The sequence below is a fragment of the Pantherophis guttatus genome, chromosome 2 (assembly GCF_059756535.1).
Source record: "Pantherophis guttatus breed Tessera chromosome 2, ASM5975653v1, whole genome shotgun sequence".
Taxonomy (NCBI): Eukaryota; Metazoa; Chordata; class Lepidosauria; order Squamata; family Colubridae; genus Pantherophis; species Pantherophis guttatus.
In genome coordinates, this window is record NC_142064.1 from 210,458,907 (window position 1) to 210,483,156 (window position 24,250).

General features: G+C 39.8%; 1 protein-coding gene across 4 annotated transcripts in view; it reads left to right on the forward strand.

Annotated features, from left to right (window-relative positions):
* Positions 1-24,250, forward strand: part of RAD54L2 (RAD54 like 2) — a 72,396-nt gene that overhangs the window by 21,990 nt on the left and 26,156 nt on the right. For all 4 annotated transcript variants that reach the window (XM_034440014.3, XM_087887711.1, XM_034440024.3 and 1 more), the window contains exons 2-3: positions 562-771; positions 14,581-14,779. In XM_034440014.3, the coding sequence (XP_034295905.1) occupies positions 618-771; positions 14,581-14,779 (353 nt within the window). In that variant the 5' untranslated portion in view covers positions 562-617. The remainder of the gene's footprint in view (positions 1-561; positions 772-14,580; positions 14,780-24,250) is intronic.

Genomic DNA, 24,250 nt, shown 5'->3' on the forward strand with positions numbered 1-24,250 from the left:
TTTATTATAGAAAATTCTGTAAACCATTATAGCTAATGAGAGCATGAGTTACAACATTAAGCTATCATTTGGTAAATATTTGTCTGATTTATTTTAAAAGTGTGTGTGACAAAAGTCACAAGAGTTTTCAAAAGTTGAGAATATTTAATTATAAAGTGAGCAAATGTATGATGCATGTTTTATATTACATTCATTGGAAAATATTAATCAGGAAAGATTCAGATATAATAGATTATAATCCTGCATGCATGCCTGTTTTAAGACAATTTAAATTTGCTTCGATTTGGAATTTTATCATAGAGATGCACAGATCTTTAAAGTGCTTGTTATCATGTTATATTTTCAGCTGTAAATTTAAATAAATGGTTGGAGACTTTGTCATTATTCCCATGCCTTGCCATGAAAAGGATATCCTAATTCTAAAAAGTGATGTGTTAATAAGTGTTCTAAATTATTAATAGAATAATCTGGAGAATTTTCAATAAACTTGGTTTGTGCTACATCATGCCTTACAGCTTGTCAATTTTATCTGATGTTTATTTCCTCTGTTTTAATTTGTAGGGCTGCTGTAATATAGATCATGAGCAGGTAATGCACAAGGAGTGCTATTGGGAATCATGTCGGACGAGTCAGTCTCAGGGAGTGATCCAGATGTGGACCCAGATTTGGAGCAGGAGGATATGGAAGAGGAAGAGGAGGAAGAAGATGATGAGGAAGCAATGGAAGAGGATAATGATGGAGATGATGAAGAGGATTTACTTGATGAGAATGGTGAGTTAATGGGTTCGGGAAGTAATGAACATTTTGCTGGAAGTGTGTAATCTGGTGATTTTAATTTTATACAGAAATATAGTTTTAATTGTTTAAATCTTATACAAAATGCAGATTTGTTCATTCTGGAACATTTGATGCAATTTTGGAACACTTTAATTGATAAGGAGCAGCCACGTCCTGGGTTGGTAACTTGTACTGCTATGACTAAAACAATATGTCAAATTTGCAACCTGGACAGAGCCATTTAGCCAATGAAGCCTACATCTTGCAAAAGTATCCAAAGAATGTTATGCTTTTAATTCACACAACAATATCTATTATATATTTCCTGTAAAATAATTGGTATGTCAGGATTCCTAATTAATCATAAGCCTCAAGCCAAGCTTCAAAAGAAATCCAGTTATTTATTAGGAACGCCATGTCGGCACGAACCAAGTAAAGCCAACTCTGACCTCACTTAGTTCCCACCTTGACTCTGACCCTGTTTCCCCCTCCACCCTGATCCTGACCCTGTTTCCCCCTCCCCACACATGAAGGTGTGTCATCACATTCCCCAACGAAGCAATTTCACAGGCTGTAGAAGTCACTTCCTTCGGCCAGTGTGGGTCTCCTTGGAAACAGCCTTGACAATCACAGGCTGGAATGTGCTTTATTTTGACTGATGTACAAGTTTCTTGATGCAGCTGCGAGGCTCAGTTCCCCATCCCCCTGCCTATGGCAACTCGAGAGCAGGTCAGGAATGCTTCGCGAGTTGACATTGTACTTAAAAAGAAGATTTGAATAAAATAAAATTACAGCCAAAGTTGTATGTAGCTTCTTTTGTTAAAAAAATCTCTGTCATGGAAATGTACTAAAATGCAGAGTATTCTATATTCTCAGTATGTGAATATCAGAATAATGTTCTGCTATTTTTGATTATTTTAAACAATCTGACTTATTGATAATTATTCGATACACAAGTCTGAAATTCTGTAAAGCACTGAACACCCCCCATATCTTTTGGAAATGTTATTCATTTTTTTCTGGTATCTTTGGGAAGAGATATAAGACTCAGTAAAAAATGCAAGATGAATTCCTTGAATTGAAAAATAGATTTCTAGTATTGGACTATCAGATGATTCAAAAATACCTTACAGTCAAAAAATGAATGTGGTGGCCTTTGTTATATCTAGTACAATGGTAGAATTTTAGTGGGCTCAATTAAAACTATGTAACTAATTCAGGTTGATAGTTGTATCTTTGATAAATTTGTTTTGATGTTTTTAAAATCCAGTATGATCTTTTGGGAGTGTTTCAGTGATATTGGCAGCTTATGGTTAGCTGTGAATGTGCATGATTATGCCAGCTCCCACACCTAGCTTCTTTAAAGTGTATTTTCCTGCCTGCCTCTTGTTTCCACCCTCTAACCAGAGAGAAAAAAATAATTTAGCAGTAGGCAGATTGCCATGAGCAATTGACTAGCAGTGGTTGTTAGCACATGGGTAGGTGAGGTGTAACCAGCTGGTGTTCAAGATAAATAAAAGCTATGATTGTCCACATTCTTTTGCATCTGTATCCTTGGCATCCTTTCAGAATCATTTCATAGTTACTGCCAGGATTTAAAAGTTCAGAAAGAGAGGAGGCAAATCTTCTAGTTTTAGTGCAGAGGCATCTGAAAAAACCTAAGTAATAAATACTTCCTTGTTACACTTATAGCTTTATGCCTGCTTTTTATGGTAAAGAAAAATAAGACAAAATTGACTGTTTGAAAGTGTGTGATTTTTAAGGGCTAGATGAGAGAAACCTATTTAAAGATGCTTGGGTTTTTAAAAAATTATTGTGGTTTTATTTGTTGACAATATTTATATACTATACAATACGAAAAGTCGTATTGTATAGTATATACGATATAAAAAGAATAAACATATTCTTTTACCATATAAAAAAAATAAAAACAAAAAAAATCTCATAATATTTTTTTTTTAAATCGTGTATTTGTTTAAAACATTTAAGGGCCACAATAAATAGCTATTGAAAAGAAATGAAGGTTGAAGGAGACATTGTGGATGTATACTAAAAGATATCTATAATATCTGTATAAATAAGTAAATACATATTCTCATTGAGCGTGGGGCCAGCGGTCAGGAATGGGTTAACTCTCGTCTGATGTCCATGGACCAAGTCTGCAAGATGTTAAGCTCCTCCTCTTTCTTCTGCTTTCCAGCTTTCAGACTCGGTCTGATTTGGACAAGACACGACTTTCTGAGCTGACCCATTTCTCACTGCTTGTACCAGCAATTGTTGGGTCCTTTGTATTACAACCGCTCCCAGTTACCTGGTTGAGCTTGCCAGAGTGAAGGGTCTTGCGCCCGAGCCCTCTGAAGGCCACTTGTCGGCGTTTCTGGGCTGGGGGCTCCCAGTCCCTGGTAGACCCGCCCCACCTTCTGCCTGAACAGCGTGAAGGTCTCATGCCCGATACCGCTGTAGACCGTCGGAATCTTCAGGAGTCTCCCAGCATTGCTGGTGGCAGGCTCCTCTTTTGTTCCAGCGGCTTGTCTACCTTCCGCAGCAGTGCGCTTTATTGCACATGTGGAAGTATGTTTGTTATGATGAACTATGTTAAATTGAAACATTTATTGCATTTAACAGTACAAGGAAATAGGAAATAGAAACAGAAGCAAGAGAGACATAAATGTAATTGTTCTGCAGGGATTAAATATTGGGATAGTATCAGTAAATTTAATTATGGGCTTACAGCACTTTGGAACTGGCTGTTCTTTACCAACATAGTGATGACATTTTTTTAAAAAAACTGCTCTTCATTTTTGAAGGGAACACTTTGTTTTAGAGCCTCTTGTACTGTTTGGTATAGATAGCTTGTAGACTGGCTTCTGTTTATTTACTGCTCATTATAATAGGGCTCTGTGAAAGGCAACAGGAGACCTGTACTAAAACTTATTTTAATATACATTATATACTGTGAGTTGAGTTGCTATATGAGATAGATGGCCATAGAAGTCTTGTAAAAAAGGAAGGAAGATAAATACCATTGTTATACTGAGGGTGGAGATGGGGAAACAGGTACATTAATCAGTTGTGTAAATAACTCTCTCAGCTATATGCTTGTTAAATATTATACTTTAATTGAATATACTTGACATAGGGTATAGCAGTGATGGCGAACCTTTTTGGCATTGCGTGCCAAAAATCTGAGCGGGCGAGCGCTGTTGCACTCCCGCGTGCCAGAACCCATAATGCAATGCACGCTCCCATTTACGCATGCATGCACGACACCCCCCACGCTCCCTCTACACATGCACCCACACTGAGCATGCATGCCCCCCCAATGCGCCCCCCACTTTTTCCAAGTGGGCCAGCATACCTCTTACCAGAGGACAACTAGGTACCGGCCCGTTCCCTGGTGAGACAGCTGTTCCCCACCTGGCGCATGGTGCTGCCAAGATGGCGGTGCCGAGACTGCCCCCGACGAAGCTCCAAACCGTGAGGCTTGCCTGGGCTCCTTCCCACTGGGAGCTGCAGGTCGAGCAGGTGGTGGATGGGGGACAGGCTGCACCTATCGCCACCTAAGTGGAAAGCCCAAAGATGCATATGCTGCCCTCAGCGCTTCCCCGCTGCCACCTCCGCGCCTTGCCTGTTTCCCCAGCTCCTCTTCTCTAAATGAGCACTCAACAGCTGGGAAAAACAGGAGCCGGCACACTCGCTCTGCCCCACAATTCTGTTCAGCTCAAGTTCATGGAAATCATGTGGTGGCCCTTGAAACTTTAGGAGGGAACTGGCTCCGAGATTGGGAGGCAGCCTTTGGCGGAGCCAGCCCGATGGGAAACTGAAAAGAGAGAGTCTTTTCCCTTCTTCCGCCTCGCTCGTGGGCTGTGGGGTTTGGGATGGCTCTAGAGCCGAAATTCTGATGAGCTTGGCTGATGATCGGGCAACACCAGAGCTTCCTGCTACACGCGCTCATTCTCTTGCCTGTCTTCTTTCCCTGTTTAAAAGAGCCGAGATCTGACTAAAGAGCTGTGCTTTAGCTGTGCTAAAGAGCTGCCTCCTGCCTTCCACGATCTCCAAAGTTCCTCCCCCATGGAATCATAGCTTTCTCCTGCCTTCCACGATCTCCAAAGTTCCTCCCCCATGGAATCATAGCTTTCTCCTGCCTTCCACGATCTCCAAAGTTCCTCCCCCATGGAATCATAGCTTTCTCCTGCCTTCCACGATCTCCAAAGTTCCTCCCCCATGGAATCATAGCTTTCTCCTGCCTTCCACGATCTCCAAAGTTCCTCCCCCATCGAATCATAGCTTTCTCCTGCCTTCCACGATCTCCAAAGTTCCTCTCCCATCAAATCATAGCTTTCTCCTGCCTTCCACGATCTCCAAAGTTCCTCCCTCATGGAATCATAGCTTTCTCCTGCCTTCCACGATCTCCAAAGTTCCTCCCCCATGGAATCATAGCTTTCTCCTGCCTTCCATGATTTCCAGAGTTCCTCCCCCATCGAATCATAGCTTTCTCCTGCCTTCCACGATCTCCAAAGTTCCTTCCCCATTGAATCATAGCTTTCTCCTGCCTTCCACGATCTCCAAAGTTCCTCCCCATGGAATCATAGCTTTCTCCTGCCTTCCACGATCTCCAAAGTTCCTCCCCCATGAAATCATACCTTTCTCCTGCCTTCCACGATCTCCAAAGTTCCTCCCCCATGAAATCATACCTTTCTCCTGCCTTCCACGATCTCCAAAGTTCCTCCCCCATGGAATCATACCTTTCTCCTGCCTTCCATGATCTCCAAAGTTCCTCCCCCATGGAATCATAGCTTTATCCTGCCTTCCACGATCTCCAAAGTTCCTCCCCCATGGAATCATAGCTTTCTCCTGCCTTCCATGATCTCCAGAGTTCCTCCCCCATGGAATCATAGCTTTCTTCTGCCTTCCATGATCTCCAAAGTTCCTCCCCCGTTGAGTACCTCCTGCCTTCCAGTACTCCTCAGATCTTTGCAGTTTCTCCCCCCATCACGTGTTAGCTTTCTCCTGCTTTCCTGCAGAGGCATCTGCAGAGGGTAGAACCTGCAGAGATCGGGTGAAAATGAGCAAGATACCTTGAAGCCCAGAGTCATGGCATGCCAAGAAGCCCCTGAGCTACAATGTGGCAATCAAATAATCACTAAATGGACATTTAACAATCCTGGATAATAACTACTTGTGATTTGTCTGTATCTGCAAATTGCTTCCTGAACTGTTTTAGTTCCACTGTCTTATGAAACAGTGAATTGTTACATTATACATTTATTTACTGGAACCATTTCTGTGTTTTTATCATACATAAGAAAGCTGTTCTAAATTGTAGGAAAAAGTTAGTATCAGCACATAAAACTTTTAAAAGGAAACCTGTTCACTTATGGTGGTTCTTTCCTTAGTTTTTGGAAGAGTAAACAAGATGAGCCTCATGACTTAAAAATATCTTGATATTGAAAAAGATTTAGTATTTGAACAGCAAACTATATTTATATTTCTGCTCTTACTATCAAGATTACTATCTTCTGCCAAGGTATTGACCTTCTCATTTAATTTTATTGATTTTGGAGTACAAAAGTAACAATCAACTTGGAAAGAAACTGTTTCTTCACAGTGTTTTTAAGCATGAAATGGAAACTTGATTGAGTGTAGTGGCTTTAAAATGGGCTTTGGGGTTTTTTGTGTCTTAACCTGATCCTAAAGTCAAATGACCCCAATATCTTTGTTTTACAAGCTGTATAAAATGCTTTTTATGACCGATGTAGTTGCATAACAGCATTATTTTCAAGATCTCTACTAATCCTAAAAACCTGTCTCTTTTCATGTTTATGTGGGCTATTTTTTCCTCAAACTTATAGCAACAAGGCTATAAGTGGCTATATGGCTATATGACTGTCAGTCAATCTATCGTGTCAGAAGTGCTTTTATGACATTTATTTGAAATTGCTCCTTGTGTGCGACTTAAAATTGAACTACTACATAGTGACTGATCAAACATACAAAATTCATAGAAATGTGTTGAAATATATAGAGGCTTATATGCAGGGGTGAAATGTAAAATTTGTTACCCCGGGGGGAGGGGGGTAATGTGACTGGGTGGGCATGGCCAACTTTTTTTTTTTTAACTTTTCAAAGAATTTTTTCTAATGCTTTGAAAAGCCTCTGCCGATCAGGCAACTCAGCTGGGATCGTCAGAGAGGCTTTTTAAAAAATACCTCTCTGCCAATGAGGCAGCTGGGATCGTCAGAGACTTTTCAAAGCATTTTTTTACCACCTCTTCGGCGAAGAGGTTGCAGAAAAAAATGCTTTGAAAAGCCTCTGACTATCCCAGCTGAGCCACACGATCATCAGAGGCTTTTTTTGTTACTTTTAAAAGCATTTTTTCGTCGGAAGAGGTTGTAGAAAAAATGCTTTTAAAAGTAAAAAAAAAAAAAAAGCCTCTGATGATCCCGTGGCTCAGCTGGGCATGGTGGGGGGGGGGGCGCAGGGATTTTTGCTACCGGTTCTCCGACCACCCGCCACCATTGCTACTGGATTGGGTGATCTGGTCCGAACTGGGAGCATTTCACCCCTGCTAATAGCTATAATGTGTACACTGGCTTGGAGTAACACAGCAGTGTCATATACTAAGCGTTCCCTAAAATCTAATCTCCCAAAAAGATGTCATTGTTTTTATAAGAATAGATGACTGCAAAGCTGAACTGCTATAGAAGCTGTTGAAAAAAAGAACTTTGAAAGTATAATACAGTTGTTTAAAAATCACATCTTGTTCACCACCAAAAATACCATATGTAAAGGGAGATGTGATAACTGAGGGTTCAAATATAATTTGTCTTTCATTCAGTTCTTTTGCTGATCAAGTATCAGATCTCTTGATTATGACAGTTGTGTACTAAAGTGTGCTATACAGGTTTGTGTGTGGGCATTTATTTGTTTTAAATAATTTTAATGGCTTGGAAATATATACATTAATCACTTTATCCTTCATTGGTCTATTCTAGTAAGCAGCCAACAGTATAGTAATATCTGCCTACTTAAAACAAACTTTCTGTAATCATTGCATAATACAAACTACCTGCTTCCCCTCTTATTTCAGTCTCCTGTAAAATAAATAATAATATCTACATTGACCCAGCAAAGATGTATGAATAGAGAGAAGTAAAAACAACTTTAAACAGTTGTGACTTTTAATATAAGGCACGGAAAAATTACTTCAACCAAATAGGTTCTTCATGTTTTTCTTTTTTGCATTTTGGTATTTAATTGAAAAAAATCCTTAACTGCTTTGAGAAGCATCTAGCATGTATCTGTAGTGGCAGCGTGTCACTGAAACTTTATTGTAGAGAAGACTGGAAAATAATTTGGGTCACCGTGACCAAAGCTATTCATAGAACATTAAGAGAAGAACAGAATGTAAAAATGTCAGTTTTTATAGCAGTCGCTTCAACATTAAAAGTCTAAATTTGTAGATTTTGGTTGACTTCTAATATTTATGAGTTAATTATTAATTATCATATTAAAAAAATCTATCTAAGATGAAAAGATTTTCCGGAGAAAGTTTATAAAGTCTAAATTTTTCATAAGGAAGCAGAATATTGCCATTTCCATTCTCATTTTCCTTCCACATGAATCTTTCATATTATTTTGTAGAAAAGTAATTAAGCAAACATCCATGTACATTAACATATTTAAGCCAGTCTGAATATAAAATTCATAGTATTGAACTGCATTTCTTAATGTTAGCTGAACTCTTGTGGGAAACTGTCATCTGCTACATGGGTTAGTGTGAGTTTTTTTATTCTACTTGATAAGATTGGCAAGTTGGTCTCTTTTGGATTGTAAGTCTTGACATTTGGACACATTCATAAAAAGTGTATATCAGCAGCCTTCAGCATTTATGTAATTCAGACTCTCCTGTGTGCAGCACTGAGGTCAAAATAAGAGCTCTTGGAGTGTTTGGGGCATTGTTCTGCTTGCATCATCTTGGAGTTCCAAGAGAGGTTGCCTGTCACTGAAGTTGACCTTTGGATGTTCCAGATTGTCAGTGGGTGCTACATCTGCCGCTTTTTCTGTTAGACTCTCTCTTTAAAAAAGAAAATCTGTGACCTTGCTTGCTTGCTTGCTTGCTTGCTTGCTTGCTTGCTTGCTTGCTTGCTTGCCTGCCTGCCTGCCTGCCTCTTCCTTCCTTCCTTCCTTCCTTCCTTCCTTCCTTCCTGCCTGCCTGCCTGCCTGCCTGCCTGCCTGCCTCCCCCCCCTCTCTGAAACCATGTAATCAAGACAATTTTAAAAGTATCATAAAAACAAGACAACTAGAACTACAAGACAACTACTGAGGAGTCTAGCGCTCCCACGTTCTCAGTGCTTAATGCACCTACATCCTCTGTTCCTATCCAAACTTCTAATGAAGTTGACCAGGCTCGAGATCAAGCGCAAATCAATTGGCGCACAGAGGACATTCAACATATGATTAATATGGATGATGCTATTTCACTATAGCCATAAACTTTTGCATTTGAGGAGTTATCTCGCTCCCTGATTCTTGCCGCTTGTCAGCAGTTTTAAGAAAGCATTTTAATTTGGGCCAAATGCTTTTTCAGTTGAGAGTACAGAGTACTCTTTAGCACTCTTTAAGGGTTTTTTTTGACAGCGTTCAGAATAGTACACTAGCATCTTACAGCCAATGTCCTGTGTAAATGCTTTTCACCCAGTAGGCAGGATATAAATAATTAACAATGGATTATTAGACTATTATAAGATATATAATAACATAAAATTATGGTTATTAATTACAGTATTCATTTTGAAAAGTTATATTCTGACTGTTGGGTGACTTTTAAGAAGTAGAGTAAGCATCGCTGACATCCAATAAACAAATAATATGTTAAAAACACAAAGCTAAACTACTGGAGGGTGGCTCTTTATCATGTTCCCAGCAGTCCTATTCTCGGGGAGCAAATCAGTGGTTTCCACAGAGCAGGGAGCAAGTGAATACTAGTATCAATGAAAGCACCGAATTACTGTGATATACTGTAAGCCTATTCTACATGCATTGCATCCATGTCCCCAAAAGAATAAGATTGTGGCAAAATGGTGCAGTGTTGCTTTCTTTATTTTGAAAATAACAAGATCCTACTTCCATAAGTCCACTCCTCCCCCCCAATTATAAATCTTATAATGATGCTTCCATCATGTTCCAACAGATTTGTCCCTGCATGTGCCCTGCACTTGCTTCAGTCAGTATCCCTCACCTTTCACTGTTTGCAACGACTCTGTTATGGAGCATTGCAAGCACTGGATCAGAAAGGAGAACTTTGGAGCCGATATATGAACATCTGGGAAGTTTAGTGACGCATCAACTCCTTTTCCTTAAATGCTGTTAACTGATGACCTTAGAGACACACTTACTTTCTAACCAGTCATTTGGAATAGCCTCCAATCTGAAATTCAAGGAATCCTTTCAGCCTTCTGGAAGATTGTGAAGACCTAGCTCTTCCCGCAAGCGCTGGGCTAGGTTAAAATTGAGTCAGGAGATAGTTTGGTTGGTCTAGCACCTGGTGGGATGTGTTGTTCTAATTTGATTCCATTGTTTTTATTCGGCTGAGTTATCCCTTATTCCGCACTTATCCCTAACTAAAGATCTACATCACTCAGAAATAACTGACTGGCACCTGTGGCTCAAATTCTGATCCATCATATCCAGCCATCATTCACTATAGAATAGCACCTTGCTGTGCATGCATGCATGCATGCATGCATGTATGTGTGTGGTCAATTGGTTTTTGATTTTTTTTTTTAGCTCAGGCAGCAGTTATTTTGTGCTCAATCATGATTGTGAGTGCAGTATGAGAAGCATATAGGAAATATTTATGTATTTATTTTATCTATTTAAAAAATTTATTAGCCACCCATCTAACAACAAGGCAACTCTGAGTGTCTTAAAATAATAAAATATTTTATATATAAAATCTGGGAGCAGGAGGGGGAAAATCTGTTATTAATCAATCACCTCTACTGTGATGTTTCCCATGGGGCCCCAGGCTAACTGGCAGAGCCATGTCTTTAGGCCCTTAACAAAAGATCAGGAGGGTTGGAGCCAACCTAAAAAGGGGGGAGGGGGGAGATGTTCCAGAGGGCAGGTGCAATGCAGAGAAGGCCCTTCTCCAGAATAATCAGGCTGACGGGCCTTGCAGCATGCTCCTCTGCCAGCATAGGTGGGATGGGCCAATCCCAGGGAAATGAGACAGTCCCTCAAGTAGCCTGGACCCCTGCCATGAAGGGCTTTATGGAGGATTGCCAACATCTTGAATTTGTACCTGGAAGCAGGCTGGCAGCCAATGCAGCTCGCAGAGCAGTAATGTTACATTGGCCATTTTTCGGGCCCCATGAACTGCCTGCACCACCGCACTCTGCACCAGTTGTAGCTTCCGAATGCCTTTCAAGGGTAGCCCCAGGTAGAGTGCATTACAATATCATCACTTTTGTCTTGCCTGTGGTAATATAATTTGGAAAACTATTAAAATTTTGCTGCTGTGTGTAGGACAGCTTGCTTCCAGAGAATGTTTAGGAAAGAATGCTTCCAGAGAATCTTTATGAACACCGTCATTGTAGTGTAGTGGTGGGGTAGGGTATTTTTAGCTATTGTAATAAAAAGGCAACTTAAAATTGAGAACAAATGGAATGACTTGATATTTAGTTATGCTGCGTATACTGGTACAAAATTTGGCATTTCTATTTTGGAGGTATTACCTTACTGTGCCAGATTATTTCTTCCAAATTAAATGGCTAATAGTTAAAGCTTTTAAGGGACACATTCAGCAATTTTGTGTAGTGACACAAGCTTTAAAAATATCCTGCAGAATTTAACTACTGTTAAGGGTTTTTTTTATGAGATGTGAAGATGAAATGACATTGAGATGATGAATCTAATCAATCTAACTTGATCCCCCTTTTTGTATCAAAATTATTGATGATGGTGCAGTATTTCATAGATAGAGAAGCACCATACTGAAGTTTTTCTTTGGCTCTATTATCATCTAGAGTATTTGTAAAGAATTGCTCTGTGAGCATATCTGGGTCAGGTAGGTGTGTCACTTTATGTAATCTTTATATAATTAGCTCTTCGTTAGGTTTCTCTCCAGAGTAGGAGGAACCTAAAGCTACTGAGTTGGCTGGAGAAGTGAGACTATACTTTGATTAAACAGTCTTATAGAAGTGCAGAGGTTTTTTTTAAAGGCTTTGGCATTCTGACATTTGCCAGAAATGTCTTATTTGCCATCCTTGGTGGGAGATGAATTAATTTATTTTCACAGATAATAAAACAGCATTTGTTGTTTTCTTCACTTTTGTTCTACATAAATTGCTAATAGTTTTTTCCCCTTTATGTTGCACTTTATGAAGTAGGGATTGGACAAATTGTTGAATCATTTCTGGTCTTCTTTTCATATACAGTTTGGAACAAATTATAGACTTCTTTAATAAATGAAATTGAAGGATATACCATTCTTGCTCTCTCTTGGCTGATCTCAAAAAAAACCCCTAAACATGATAAGACTGTGTTAGTATTTGAATAAGACTAACCCCCAAATACCGGGAATTCAGAAAGCACCCAATTCAGAAAACAATGATAAATCACTTCCTTACAGTTACCAAGGAAACTATAAAGACCTGAAGTCTTTAGATGTCGAGCTCAACTTGAAATGTCATCTTTAATAATCCCTTTCAACTGATAATGTAGAGCATTTTTTTCTGTAACTAGGATAGATGCTTGTTTGAATCCAGAAACAAAAAGAAGCTGTTCTTATATATTATTTATATAGAGTGGTGATATTACCTGGATTCATGTTCTCATCAGACAGAAGTTGACATTTTTACTTTTGGTTTGCTTATATCATGTCATTATAATATAAAAAAGATTGTACCAGTTTTACTTATATTTGAAGTAACACCCTTTCCTCAAAGTAACACATTGATGACAAGAGTGTAATTCAGGATATTACTATACTAGTTGTTTAATGCTTGGAGTTTTTATGTTTGATTTTATTTCATTTTAATCACATTAATCTGTTTCATGAATCACAATATGTTGTTCAGAATTCATTACATCACAGATCTGGTTTTATTAGCAAATATGACATTCAAAATAATAATGCAACTGTTCCATTTTCTGTATATATCTGCTAACTAACTAAATTTTAGGATATATAGGTTTTTTTTAAAGGGATATTGAGAATTTGGGAGAGAAAAAAATAAACAGATTTGAGAGACCTCTGACTAGAAACAGGCTGGGGTATACTAATAATAAGAAGCTAATAAACTGGGAACACAGAAAATATTTGCTGTATCATCATATCATAGTCGAAGGGCACGACTACACTGGAGATATCTAATCTAATATTCTGCTAAATCTGTGCTTTTTTTTAATTTTGTTGAAAAGATGCGTACAAGCGGCACAAAGATTTTAGCAAATGTATGTGAGTTATAACTTTCTTTCTCTCCTCTCACTAATGCTTGATTTTTCAGCCTTTTGAATTCTGCATGAATTATGCCTTTGTTTTTAATTCTGGGGAAGTCATTGGTGTGATGACTCAGCCTGCAGAATGAAATCACATGGATTGCTATTACCACTTCCTATTGCCCTATTTTAGCACTCTTTTGATCCAGTTACATAATTGTGAATGAAGCAGAAAAGCCAATGGGGTAAAAATGCTGCATATCGTATTATGAAACCTTGGTTGATATGATATGCTGGAACAATGCTACTCAATATAAACATCTCTGAGAAAATTCAAGGAAACCAGAGTCTGTTCTCAGTACTAGGAATTCTCCAGTTAAATGAGTGTGAGCTCATTTGTTGTGACATTTTCACTCCGCATGAATCCTTAAAGTCCCTGTCTGTTCTAGAAAATGTATCAAGTTCACAATGTGACCTGACTTGTGCTTCCAGGAAAAAAACAGGAGGGGTCAGTTTTGGTTCAGTTACACCTCTTACTTAGGGGAATGTTAAATAGCAGCTATTTGCTTTCAATTCGTTTCTTTTAAAGGGCTTTGCCAGAATAGAGTGAGTTCTCTGAAAAAGCAGTGTGAAGTAATCACATTGCTTTTAAAAGGGTTTTGGTACACAGTGACTTTTGACAGATATAGATAAACTTGGTCTTCTACAGACATCTGGATTTGTACTTAACACATGGACTTTCAAACAATGTTTGTGGAACAGGAGTATCTTCCATGCAGTCTAATCTCATATTAAACTAGTCATAGTAGTTGGAAAAACAGGAGAAAAGGAAGTTGAGCTGCCACAACACCAGATCTAGGAAGCAGTAGCATTCCATCCATGTTGTTTATGTTTCACGGAGCTTCACTGAAACATTTCCCAAAAGCTGCTATTTGATTATGTGTTTAAAAAATAGCCTTTTTTGCTATATTAACTATCCAAGACATTTTGTCCAAACTGGCATTCCCTGTTTCTTTTCCTGTAAGAAATTCCTCTGTTACAGTTTGTTCACTTGGCAATACTTGATCAACACTGGAATTATTTGCTGCAGTCACATAGTATTTATTGTGTCAAGGAGCAGGTTGACATTTCCAGCTGTGGTTTGACATGATATCAGAACTTTTGTGGTTGTGTATGAGAGGTTCACAAAAGAATTTGGAGAGTTTTGATTCCTCAGCATTTCCAATAGATGGAAGTAAACGTGAAGTACATGGTCAAATGATTGAGAAATCATTTGTTCTTTCAGTAAGATCCATGTTTGTTACAAGTGTGAAAAGAAAGGAAATTACTCACAATTTATTCTAACATTGTCTTTACAGATCAATCCCGTGAAGCAGTTTTTGAAAGTGATCTTGTTCAACATGGGGAAGATGGAGAATGGCAGCACTCTACTTCAACTACCTCATCTCAGAGTGAACAGGCAGAGAAACTGTTGCAGAACCAGCACCAGAGCCTGGCCTCTGAGGACACCAAAAAGAAGAGGGCTCAGAAACCTTCTCACATGAGGAGGAACATAAGGTAAAGATGCTTTTAAAAAACATTTGAGAGTTTTAATATTTTCACTGACACAATATTCAGGCATAATTTCCTGAATCCAGGTTTACGATGGTCTGTGTTCAAGAGCACTAGACAAAGTGGAACTAAAATCCAGTTGGAGAGGAAACATTGCAGGCATCTTGGATAATTTTTCTAAGAAACAGCTTTCATGGCTCCAGGGAAGAAAATTGATCATAACTGTACTGAGATTTCAGTTTCTGTAATACCCTGTGAAAGAGTTGATCTCTTTCCCTTTATACTGGTGATACTGAAGTTTCTGACCTATGTGCTTGATCTGATCCAGTTGGACCAAGCCTATTTGACTTTTGAACATGTCTCTACTTTGTTTTCTCCTAAACTCAATCCTTTCCCCAACAGTGTAAGCTGCTTTGGCTATCCTACTCTTGCCTGGATAGAGAAATGTCTCAAATGACAAAATGCTGCAAAATTAGTTCCTGCAAGCATTCTACTCTGTTTGCCTTCCATATGTTCCCATAATAAGTAAATACGTTGGGTGGCAGAACTAATGAAATCAGATGGTCATCATGGAGCATCTGCACATAGAACTGTATTTCCACTGTTTCCACTCCAGTGATACAATGGATAATATAGGTTCACAACTTACAACTGGTAAATAAAAAGAGATTGAAGCGGTTTAACATCAAATTTGGAATTCACAAACTCTACTTTGCACCACCAACAATGGAATGTTCTCTAATACGCTAGGCCAGTGATGGCAAACCTTTTTGCCGTTGTGTGCCATAAGCGGGGGGAGTGTGGGGGGAGTCACGTGCGCGTGTGCCCATACCCATAATGCAATGCCCCCGTGCACCCTGCCCACCCATGCATGCGCGCATGACCCTGCGCTGCCCTTCCCATGGCGCATATGCCTGCACCCCCTGCGCATGCACGCATGACCCCGTGTGCCCCATTTTGGCCTAGCAGGCCTCCCTAAAGCCTCCGTAGGCCAAAAATGGCACATTTCCGGACTTCTGTTAGGCCCATTAGGCCTGGTTTTCGCCCTCCCCAGGCTTCGGAAGCTTTCCTGGAGCCTGGGGAGGGCGAAAACAGCCTCCTTTGGCCATCTGGAGGCCCTCCGGAGCCTAGAAACGGCCCATTTCTGGACTTCCGGTAGGCCAGTTTTTCGCCCTCCAGACGGCCTGGAGGCTTTCCTGGAGCCTCCAGGAGGGTGAAAACGGCCTACCCCAGCCATCCGAAGGGCCTCAACAGCCCGTTTCCGGACTTCCGGTAGGCACGTTTTTCGCCCTTCCAGAGTCTTTACACGAGCCCTATACTTACCTGGCATCCAAAAGGGCTGTATGAAGACTCCTGGGAGGGGAGGGGCAGCATGGGCATGCATGTGCATCTCCCACATGTGTGGCAGAGACCTGAAAATCAGCTGGCCGGTGGGAACACCGCATAGCTGATCTAGGGTGATGGCTCGTGTGCCGGCAGAAATGGCTCCACATGCCACCTGTGGCAGTGTGCCATAGGTTTGCCATCACGGTGCTAGGTCTAAGGGCAATATCTGACGCATTAGAGTTTTCTCTATGACTTATTTCTGGAATAGTTGAGTTGCCAACCAGTGGAGGTATGAAACTATGAGAGCCAATTGTACTTGAATCTTATGCTGACTATTCTCTTTCTTGAAGCTTTGAATTCTGCATTCTCTCTTTCTCTCTCTCCCTCTCCCCCCTCTTTATCTATCTATCTATCTATCTATCTATCTATCTATCTATCTATCTATCTATCTATCTATCTATCTATCTCTTGTGGCCTACCAGCAGAGCTGGTGGCAGATTCAGACAATGAGGAGGTTGGGGAGGAACTTGGGCCAGTTCTGGAGTCTGGGGAAGGCTCTAATGAATGCTCTGCATCAGACAAAGAGGTAGAGCCAGGGCTATCCAACATTTCCCAGCCAACGGAGAGGCAGCTGGCTTTGGGGGCTGAGATAATTGAGGAGAAAGAACAGCTGGAGCCTGTTCCAGATGCACGTATACATAGAGCAGTTAGGAGAGGTGAACAACGGAGGACAAGGAGTTGACTCGGGAAGCAAAGCACACATAGATTCTGAATGGATTCTCCCTGGCTGGGGAATAAATAGAAGGAAAGGGCAGTGGTTGTCATAGGAGACAACAGTTCGTATTTCTGAAGATTTTGCTCATTGTGTTTTGTGAATCAAAAACTGCTTGCCAGAACTAAATTTGCAGCTTTTCGGCTGGGAGCTCACGACCTTGCAGTTATCGCAAGGAACTGATAACGTCTGTTGCTGCATTTAACTCATTGCAAGACTCTTGCTTGGACTTTTCAGTGGGTGAATGCCATTAATTCACAAGGTAAATAAAGAGGGCTTTTTCGTGATAAGAAGTCTGTTTCTTGCTTCTGCTAAGGCTGGGTCAGAACACTATCTATATATCATCTCTCTCTCTCTCTCTCTCTCTCTCTCTCTCTCTCTCTCTCTCTCTCTCTCTCTCTCTCTCTCTCTCTCTCTCTCTCTCTCTCTCTCTCTCTCTCTCTCTCTCTCTCTCTTGAATATATGTGCTGGCCATCTCATAGCAAATAACTCTGGGCAGCTGTCAGCATTAAAACATTAAAAACCCAACAAATAAATATTCTTAAAAGGACAAAAAATAAAAATCCCAATAAAAAAATAGCTAAAAGATGGGGAAGGAGGGAATAGGATGCGCAGGGGGGAGAGGTGGGATTATCTCTTAATTCAATAATCACCTCCAATGTGGTGTTCCCTCATTAGGGTCCCAGGCCATCTGGCAGAATCAGATTTGCAGATTCAGATTTTCAGGCTTCTGTGGAAGGACAGAAGGGTGGGTGCTTATCACTTCAGGGATAAGATATTCCATAGGGCAGGAACCACAACAGAGAAGGTCCTTCTCCTGGACCCTGCCAGCCAGAATTCCTTGCCCGACAGGACCCACAGCATGCCTCCTCTGCCAGCGCAGGTGGGGTGCTCCAGTCCCAGTAGGGTAAGAGAGTTCCTCATATAACCTGTACCCTTGCCATGCAAGGCTTTAAAGGTAATAAACAACACCTTGAATTGTACCCAGAAGCAGTCAGTCAATCAGTGGGCCTTGCGGAGCAGTGGGTTATCCTAGGAGCTTCAAGATCCAAGAAATGCAGAGTGCATAGCACACTCTGTACTAATTGAATCTTTTGAATGCTCTAAAACAGTGGCCCTCAACTTTTAGGCACAAGGGGCCGGTTCTATGGAGAGAGGTTTTTCCACAGAGTGGAGGGGGTGTGGTATCACATGCTGCCTGTATCCCACAGGTGGGGCTTCACTTGTTTGCGCAGACTGGTTTCTGGCATGCCATGGACCGGTGCTGGTCCAAAGACTGGGGTTAGGGACCTTGCTCTAAAAGGGTAGCCCCATGTAGAGCATACTTTAAACATGAAGTGACCTCTGATCCAGGAAAGGCCGCACCTGGTGCACCAATCAAAGTTGTGCAAAGACTCTCCTAGCCATGACTGCCACCTGCTCTTCAAGCAGAAGTCACAAGTCAAGGAGAATTCCCAAGTTGTATACTGGATCTGTTTGGGTAGTGTAACCCCATCCAGAACTAAGTTGGGTAAAGTCTTGGATCTTGAAGGTCCATACACCCAAAGCCATTCAGTTTTGCCAGGGTTCAGCCATAGCCTGTTGTCCCCCATCCAGGCCCCCACAACCTGCAGGCACTGTGAGAGGGCGGCAAAGGCATCACTTGGATCACTAGGGGTGGAGATAACATACTGATTACTGTATTTTTCGCATTATAAGATGCACTTCCTCCCCCCCAAAAAAGTGGGTGGAAATGTCTGTGCATCTTATAGAGCAAATATTGCGGCGGGAGGAAAGGGTTGGTGCAGCACCACTGCCGCTGTTCATCACCACCGGTGTACGCTGGAGCCTATGCTGCTGAGTAGCTGATTGGCAGTTGGATCAGCCTCCCGGAATACCACCAGTCAGCTGTTCTAGGTGGCGGGGATTTTCACTCCCGCCAATTGCCATTGATTGCTGCTGTTGAATGGTGGTGATTGGCGGCGATCCCCACTGCCTAGAACAGCTGACCAGCAGTATTCCAGGAGGCCGATCCAACCACCAATTAGCTGCTCGGCAGCGAAGGTTCCAATGTTCCCCAGCAGCGGCATCAGCTCAGTTGACCCGTGGTGGGTGCAATTGAGTGGAGCTCTGACGAGCCATATGCTTGGGCTGCGATAACGTGCTGAAGCTGACCAGGTTGTTTGCTGCAAGGACACTAGCCAGATGAATACCCGATGGATGCTGGGAGGCAGAGGCAGATTTTTTTCTTTTTTCTTTTTTTTTTATTTTATTTTTTTATTTTTTAATCTAATACACACCGTACATATTTTGTGGACAGTGTATTGACTGGGTCAAATCTGTTTTAAACAATGCTAACAGTAATAATACAAATAAGTGTACATAATCCTAATCTTCCAACTTCAACAGTACCATTCTCACTTTATAATTCTTTATGATTTTTTCCATTAATTCATTTAAACATAAATTACATTTATTTGTGCCATGTATTTGTTATCCCCTACTAAGTTACTAATATTTAATATTTTGAGAATTATTCATTTCACCATAATTTCAATATCCCAAATGTCTAGGACTACTAATGCCAAATATTAACAAAATTTAATCAATCCCGGGAATATATCTCAAAATCCCCACAATTTCTAATCCTTAAAAGTTCAAATTCACAATATATTTTAACACACTACCCTGTTTCCCCCAAAATAAAACATCCCCTGATAATAAGTCCAATCGGGCTTTTTAACGCATGGCAATAAGGCCAAGCGCTTATTTCAGGGTTCAAAAAAATACAAGACAGGGTCTTATTTTCGGGAAAATATGGTATTAATATTAATAATACAATTAGATTACCTAATCCTAAACTTCCACCTACTAAACTTAATTTATTTTTAATTATTATAGATTCTATTATCTGTTAACATGTATGCTACTATTTTCCTTGTTTGTATTATTTATTTTTTCATTGTATTAATATATTTTATCATTATCCATCATCTCTTAGCCTTTTTGGAGTTCCATCATTTATTGACTTTTTAATCACCCTTTTATTTCTCTCTCTTGGAGTCTTATAACTCTTTTTAATATTTTTGGACCTACTGAACATTCCCTTTGGGTTGCCCTTTGTCTCTTTCTGCTGTATTATTTAAACACCCATCAATAAGATGTTCTTTTTTTTAAAGAGGTTTTTCTTTTTTTCCTCTAAATCTTTCTTTCTTTTTTTTTTGAAGATTTTTTTTCCTGTGTTCTATTATAAGCTTTTAAGAAATTATCTAATTGATTCCTACTTATTAATCCTTTTACTTCATTACCTTTATCTTCTTGCATCTCATTTTGATTTTTTCCTTCTACTGCTTCTTCTAATTTCTCATCTATTTCCTGAATATCATGTTCATCTTTTTCCCCCAATTGTTGAGTGGCTTCTACATTCATTTCTTTATCTTTAGACAATCCCCTTGTCTCCTTATTGTTCTTTATAGTTTCATGCATGTTTTTAAGCATCAAAATTATTTCTTTATTTGCCTCTATTATCCCTTGTAGATCCATTTTGTGACAATTTAATAAAGATTACTCACTATACCTCTTTGGTTCCAACATCTCAATATTTGAAAACTCCAACTTAATAAAATTCAGTCAGTCCCATAGTTATACCTCCAAATCCCCTAAATTGATAATCTTAAAATTCTATAGTAAATTACAGCCTTGTGATTTTCCAATTACATATCTTCCCAATTGTCCAAATTTTAAAGTCTTATTTAACGTTAAAATTTGGACAATTGGGAAGATATGTAAAGTTAAAGACATTTAACTTTTCTTCTTTTCTCCTTTCATCTTTCTTCTTTTGCCTTGTAGGATGTTCTGTCAAATAGCATTAATAATCCAAATCCAAATTAATCCACTAGGTTCCTCCAATCTTTCAAATCCATAATCCAATAGCCAGTTTCAATAAAGTTTAGTTATTTGCAATTTATTTCATCTTAGAAATCTTCAAGAGGGAAAAGAAATTCATTAGGTATTATCAAAATATCCAAATCGTCTTCTAGAACAGGGATCACCAATCTTTCGGACCTCAGGGACCACTAAATTCATAATTTTAAATCCCGCGAACCAATAATATGATCTGCCTAATGACCAGCTGGTTGGGCGTGGCTAGGTGGTCATGTGACTGGGTGGGCGTGGCCAACTCCTCACCTTCCTGCCTGGGCTCCTTAGGGCCCCAACAGGAAGCAGTTGTTGGAGCTAAGCAGCCCCTACGAGAAAGAGTTGGCAGAACAGCTCAGTTCAAATTGGATCTGACCGAAAAGGAGGCTTAGCAGAAGCACCTCACTGAGGACTATGAGCATAGGTTTTTCAAGTAGAGGAAAGACCTGTGGGAGTGCAAGGCCAGGTACCAGCGCCTGCAAGGTCAGCGGGCTAAGATGGTCAGCCAGTGCCAGGACATGATGCAGTCCCACTGGAACAAGGTCCTCTGTCTCTTCTCCACCAGCGGCACTTCCCTCCAGCCTTCACCCAGAGCCCCGCACCAGGAGGCCAAAGCAGACTCCAAGTCAGAATTTCTCCCCCCTCTGACCCACACAAAAAGACCCCAAAGGGGGAGACTCTGCAGCAACCCAAATGTTCATTGCACGTATCTGTATATATATATATATAAATACAAATAAGCAGGACAGTTTCTCCCAAAAATCACCTTTCAAATTGTTTAAGCTTTTTTCCAGACTTTCTGTATTTTAAAGCTTCCCTTGGGCATTTCTTTCGCCTCTTAATTTTCAGTATTTAATCTTCGTGTGTCTTATCGCGGCTTCCTTAATGCTTGGAGATTATCTTTTAAAATTCTTGTACTTAAATTAAATCTTTAGAGTAAGAGTTGGAAGTTATCTCACCCAGTTTCAATGCTCTCTCCACGGACCGCTTCAGCACAAATCTTATGGTCTCGGTTGTCCCAGCTTGTGACTGGCAAAAATGGCTGTTGTCCCTGCTGCCATTCGGGAGAGCTTGCTTCGGACTTAATGAGGAAATTGTGAGTTCCTCGTGATCCACGAATGCTTCTCCTTTCTTTGCCGCTTCTACAAGGCGGCTTTGACCCCATAACAGCGGTTGCCAGCTGGATTTCGCAGGGCTTGGTGGAGCCCACTATTTTCCAAGCCGTTCTCACCATGACGTCAACCAGAAGTCCTCAGATTCCCCCCCTCTTGTTTTTCTCCTCTAAAGCTAATGTGCGTCTTATGGTCTGGTGCATCTCATAGTGCGAAAAATACGGTATATCTCAACCCCTGGTGGTGAATGATCTCACTAGCAGCTTCATGTAGATGTTAAAAAAGAATAGAGAGGGTACCGAGCCCTGTGACACACTACAAAAGAGTGGCCATGGGCTGAACCTCTCCTTATTAACACCAGTTGGGACCAGTCTTGGAGAAAGGAGGCAAACCAATGCAAAACAGCACTATCCAACCCTAACCCCACAGCCAGCCCAAAAAGATACCATGGCCGATGGTATCAAAGACTGCTCAAGGAGAGTAAGAATGGTTGTATTATCCCCCTCCTGCTCTCATCATCAACAAATGTTACCAATGCCATTTCCATCCCATAACTGGGCCTGAATCCTGACTGAAAGGGGTCCAGATAATCCGTGTCATCCAGGACCCTCTGAAGCTGCCAAACAACCATGTTTTCTATCATCTTCCTAAGAAGGAAAGATGGGAAACTGGACGGAAGTTGCCCTAGCAGGTGGGATCAAGTAATAATTAACATCCCTCTTAACATAGTGCATCTGCCCTTAAACAGCAGCATCAAGGGTCTTCTTGCTCAATTCCATGCTGTATATGTATATGTTTTACCTACAAGTGAAAAATAGCTACCGCATTTTTCGGAGTATAAGATGCACCGGAGTATAAGATGCACCTACCTTTTTGGGTTTTTTTTTTTTAAAAAAAGGTTTTTTTTATTTTTTAGACAAACACACATACAAACATACAATGTATTTTCTTTGAACAGTATTTGGCTGGTTCACAAATTTAAACAGTGTTTAGTCATTTCAATTAAATTTACTATTTCTATATTTCCTTTTTGCCATATTTATTCCTCATCTATTTTTTTAAAAAACCAATATTACCATTCATCCTCATCTCTAATCTTAATCAAATTCAATTTTTCCCTTCTATTCTATATTATACCCCTTCCCATTGTCTTCTATTTTTATATCCTTCCTCACATTGGTTAATTACGTAATATTACAATTGTTTAATACAAATTCAACATTTTAATATAAATCAATTAGTTATATAACTATATTTTTTGCATATTAATCAATATGAACATGAATATTCCAATTATTTCCATGCAATCCAATTTCTTACAAATCAATTAATTATATTTACCAATAATAATAAACCAAATGATTTCCCCTCTGATGTTACTCATTTTCACATGTTAAACTCACCCAATAACCGACATAGTTTTGCCCATATAATCCTCCAAATCACAACTTAATCATTTCTACTTTCATCACAATATATAATTAAAAATATTTCAATCATTACAATTTTCCTAATTAAATATAAAAATGTTCTAGCTCTTACCCAAGCTACAATTTAATCCTTTTTTACTTTCACTACCATATACCATTAAAGGTATTTCAATTATTACAGTTTATACTTCTAAAAAAAATAAAAAAATAAAAACTTATCATTGTCTAGATTTCAAAAATACAAAGACAAATATTCCAATTATTATTCATTTCATTTTTACAATCATGATTTCCCATTTATTTCTTATTACTATTCATATTTCAATTCTAAATATGTATAACATTTTTCTCTTTCATTTCTTTTTTTTTCTCCCTTCCCATTTTTATTTTTGCCTTTTTCGTTCTCCTTTTTTTCTTTTGTGTTTAAAATCTTGAACTCTCCTCTTTTGCCCTAAATTTCCCATTGTTTGTACCTACTTTTTTTGGTGAGGAAAAAGATGAAAAAGAAATCTCCCTCTGTCTCTGCCTAATTTTGCCTCGCTACAGCAAACAGCCTGCTTTACTTTCAGTTTCAGTTTCAACGTAGCTTGATTAGCACAAGGAAAAAAAATCTGCTCCAGAAATTCAGCTCTTTGCAGCAAGCAGCAGAGCCCTGCACAAAACAGCTGAGAGCAAATCAGTGGAGAGTCGGGAGGTGGATCTAATCAACTTGTGCTAATTAGTCTATGCTGACGCTGAAAGGAGCTTTTTTTTCTTGCTGTTTGCTTACAAGGAGGTAACTGCTGTGAGGCACAGACCAAAGGGTGGGGGCCAGTGGGTGGGCAGGGCTACATAAGGTATATAAGACGCACCTAAATTTTCACCCCCTTTTGGGGGGTAAAAAGTGCGTCTTATACTCCGAAAAATACGGTAGTTTTTCTGATTTGTCATTTTCTTTGCT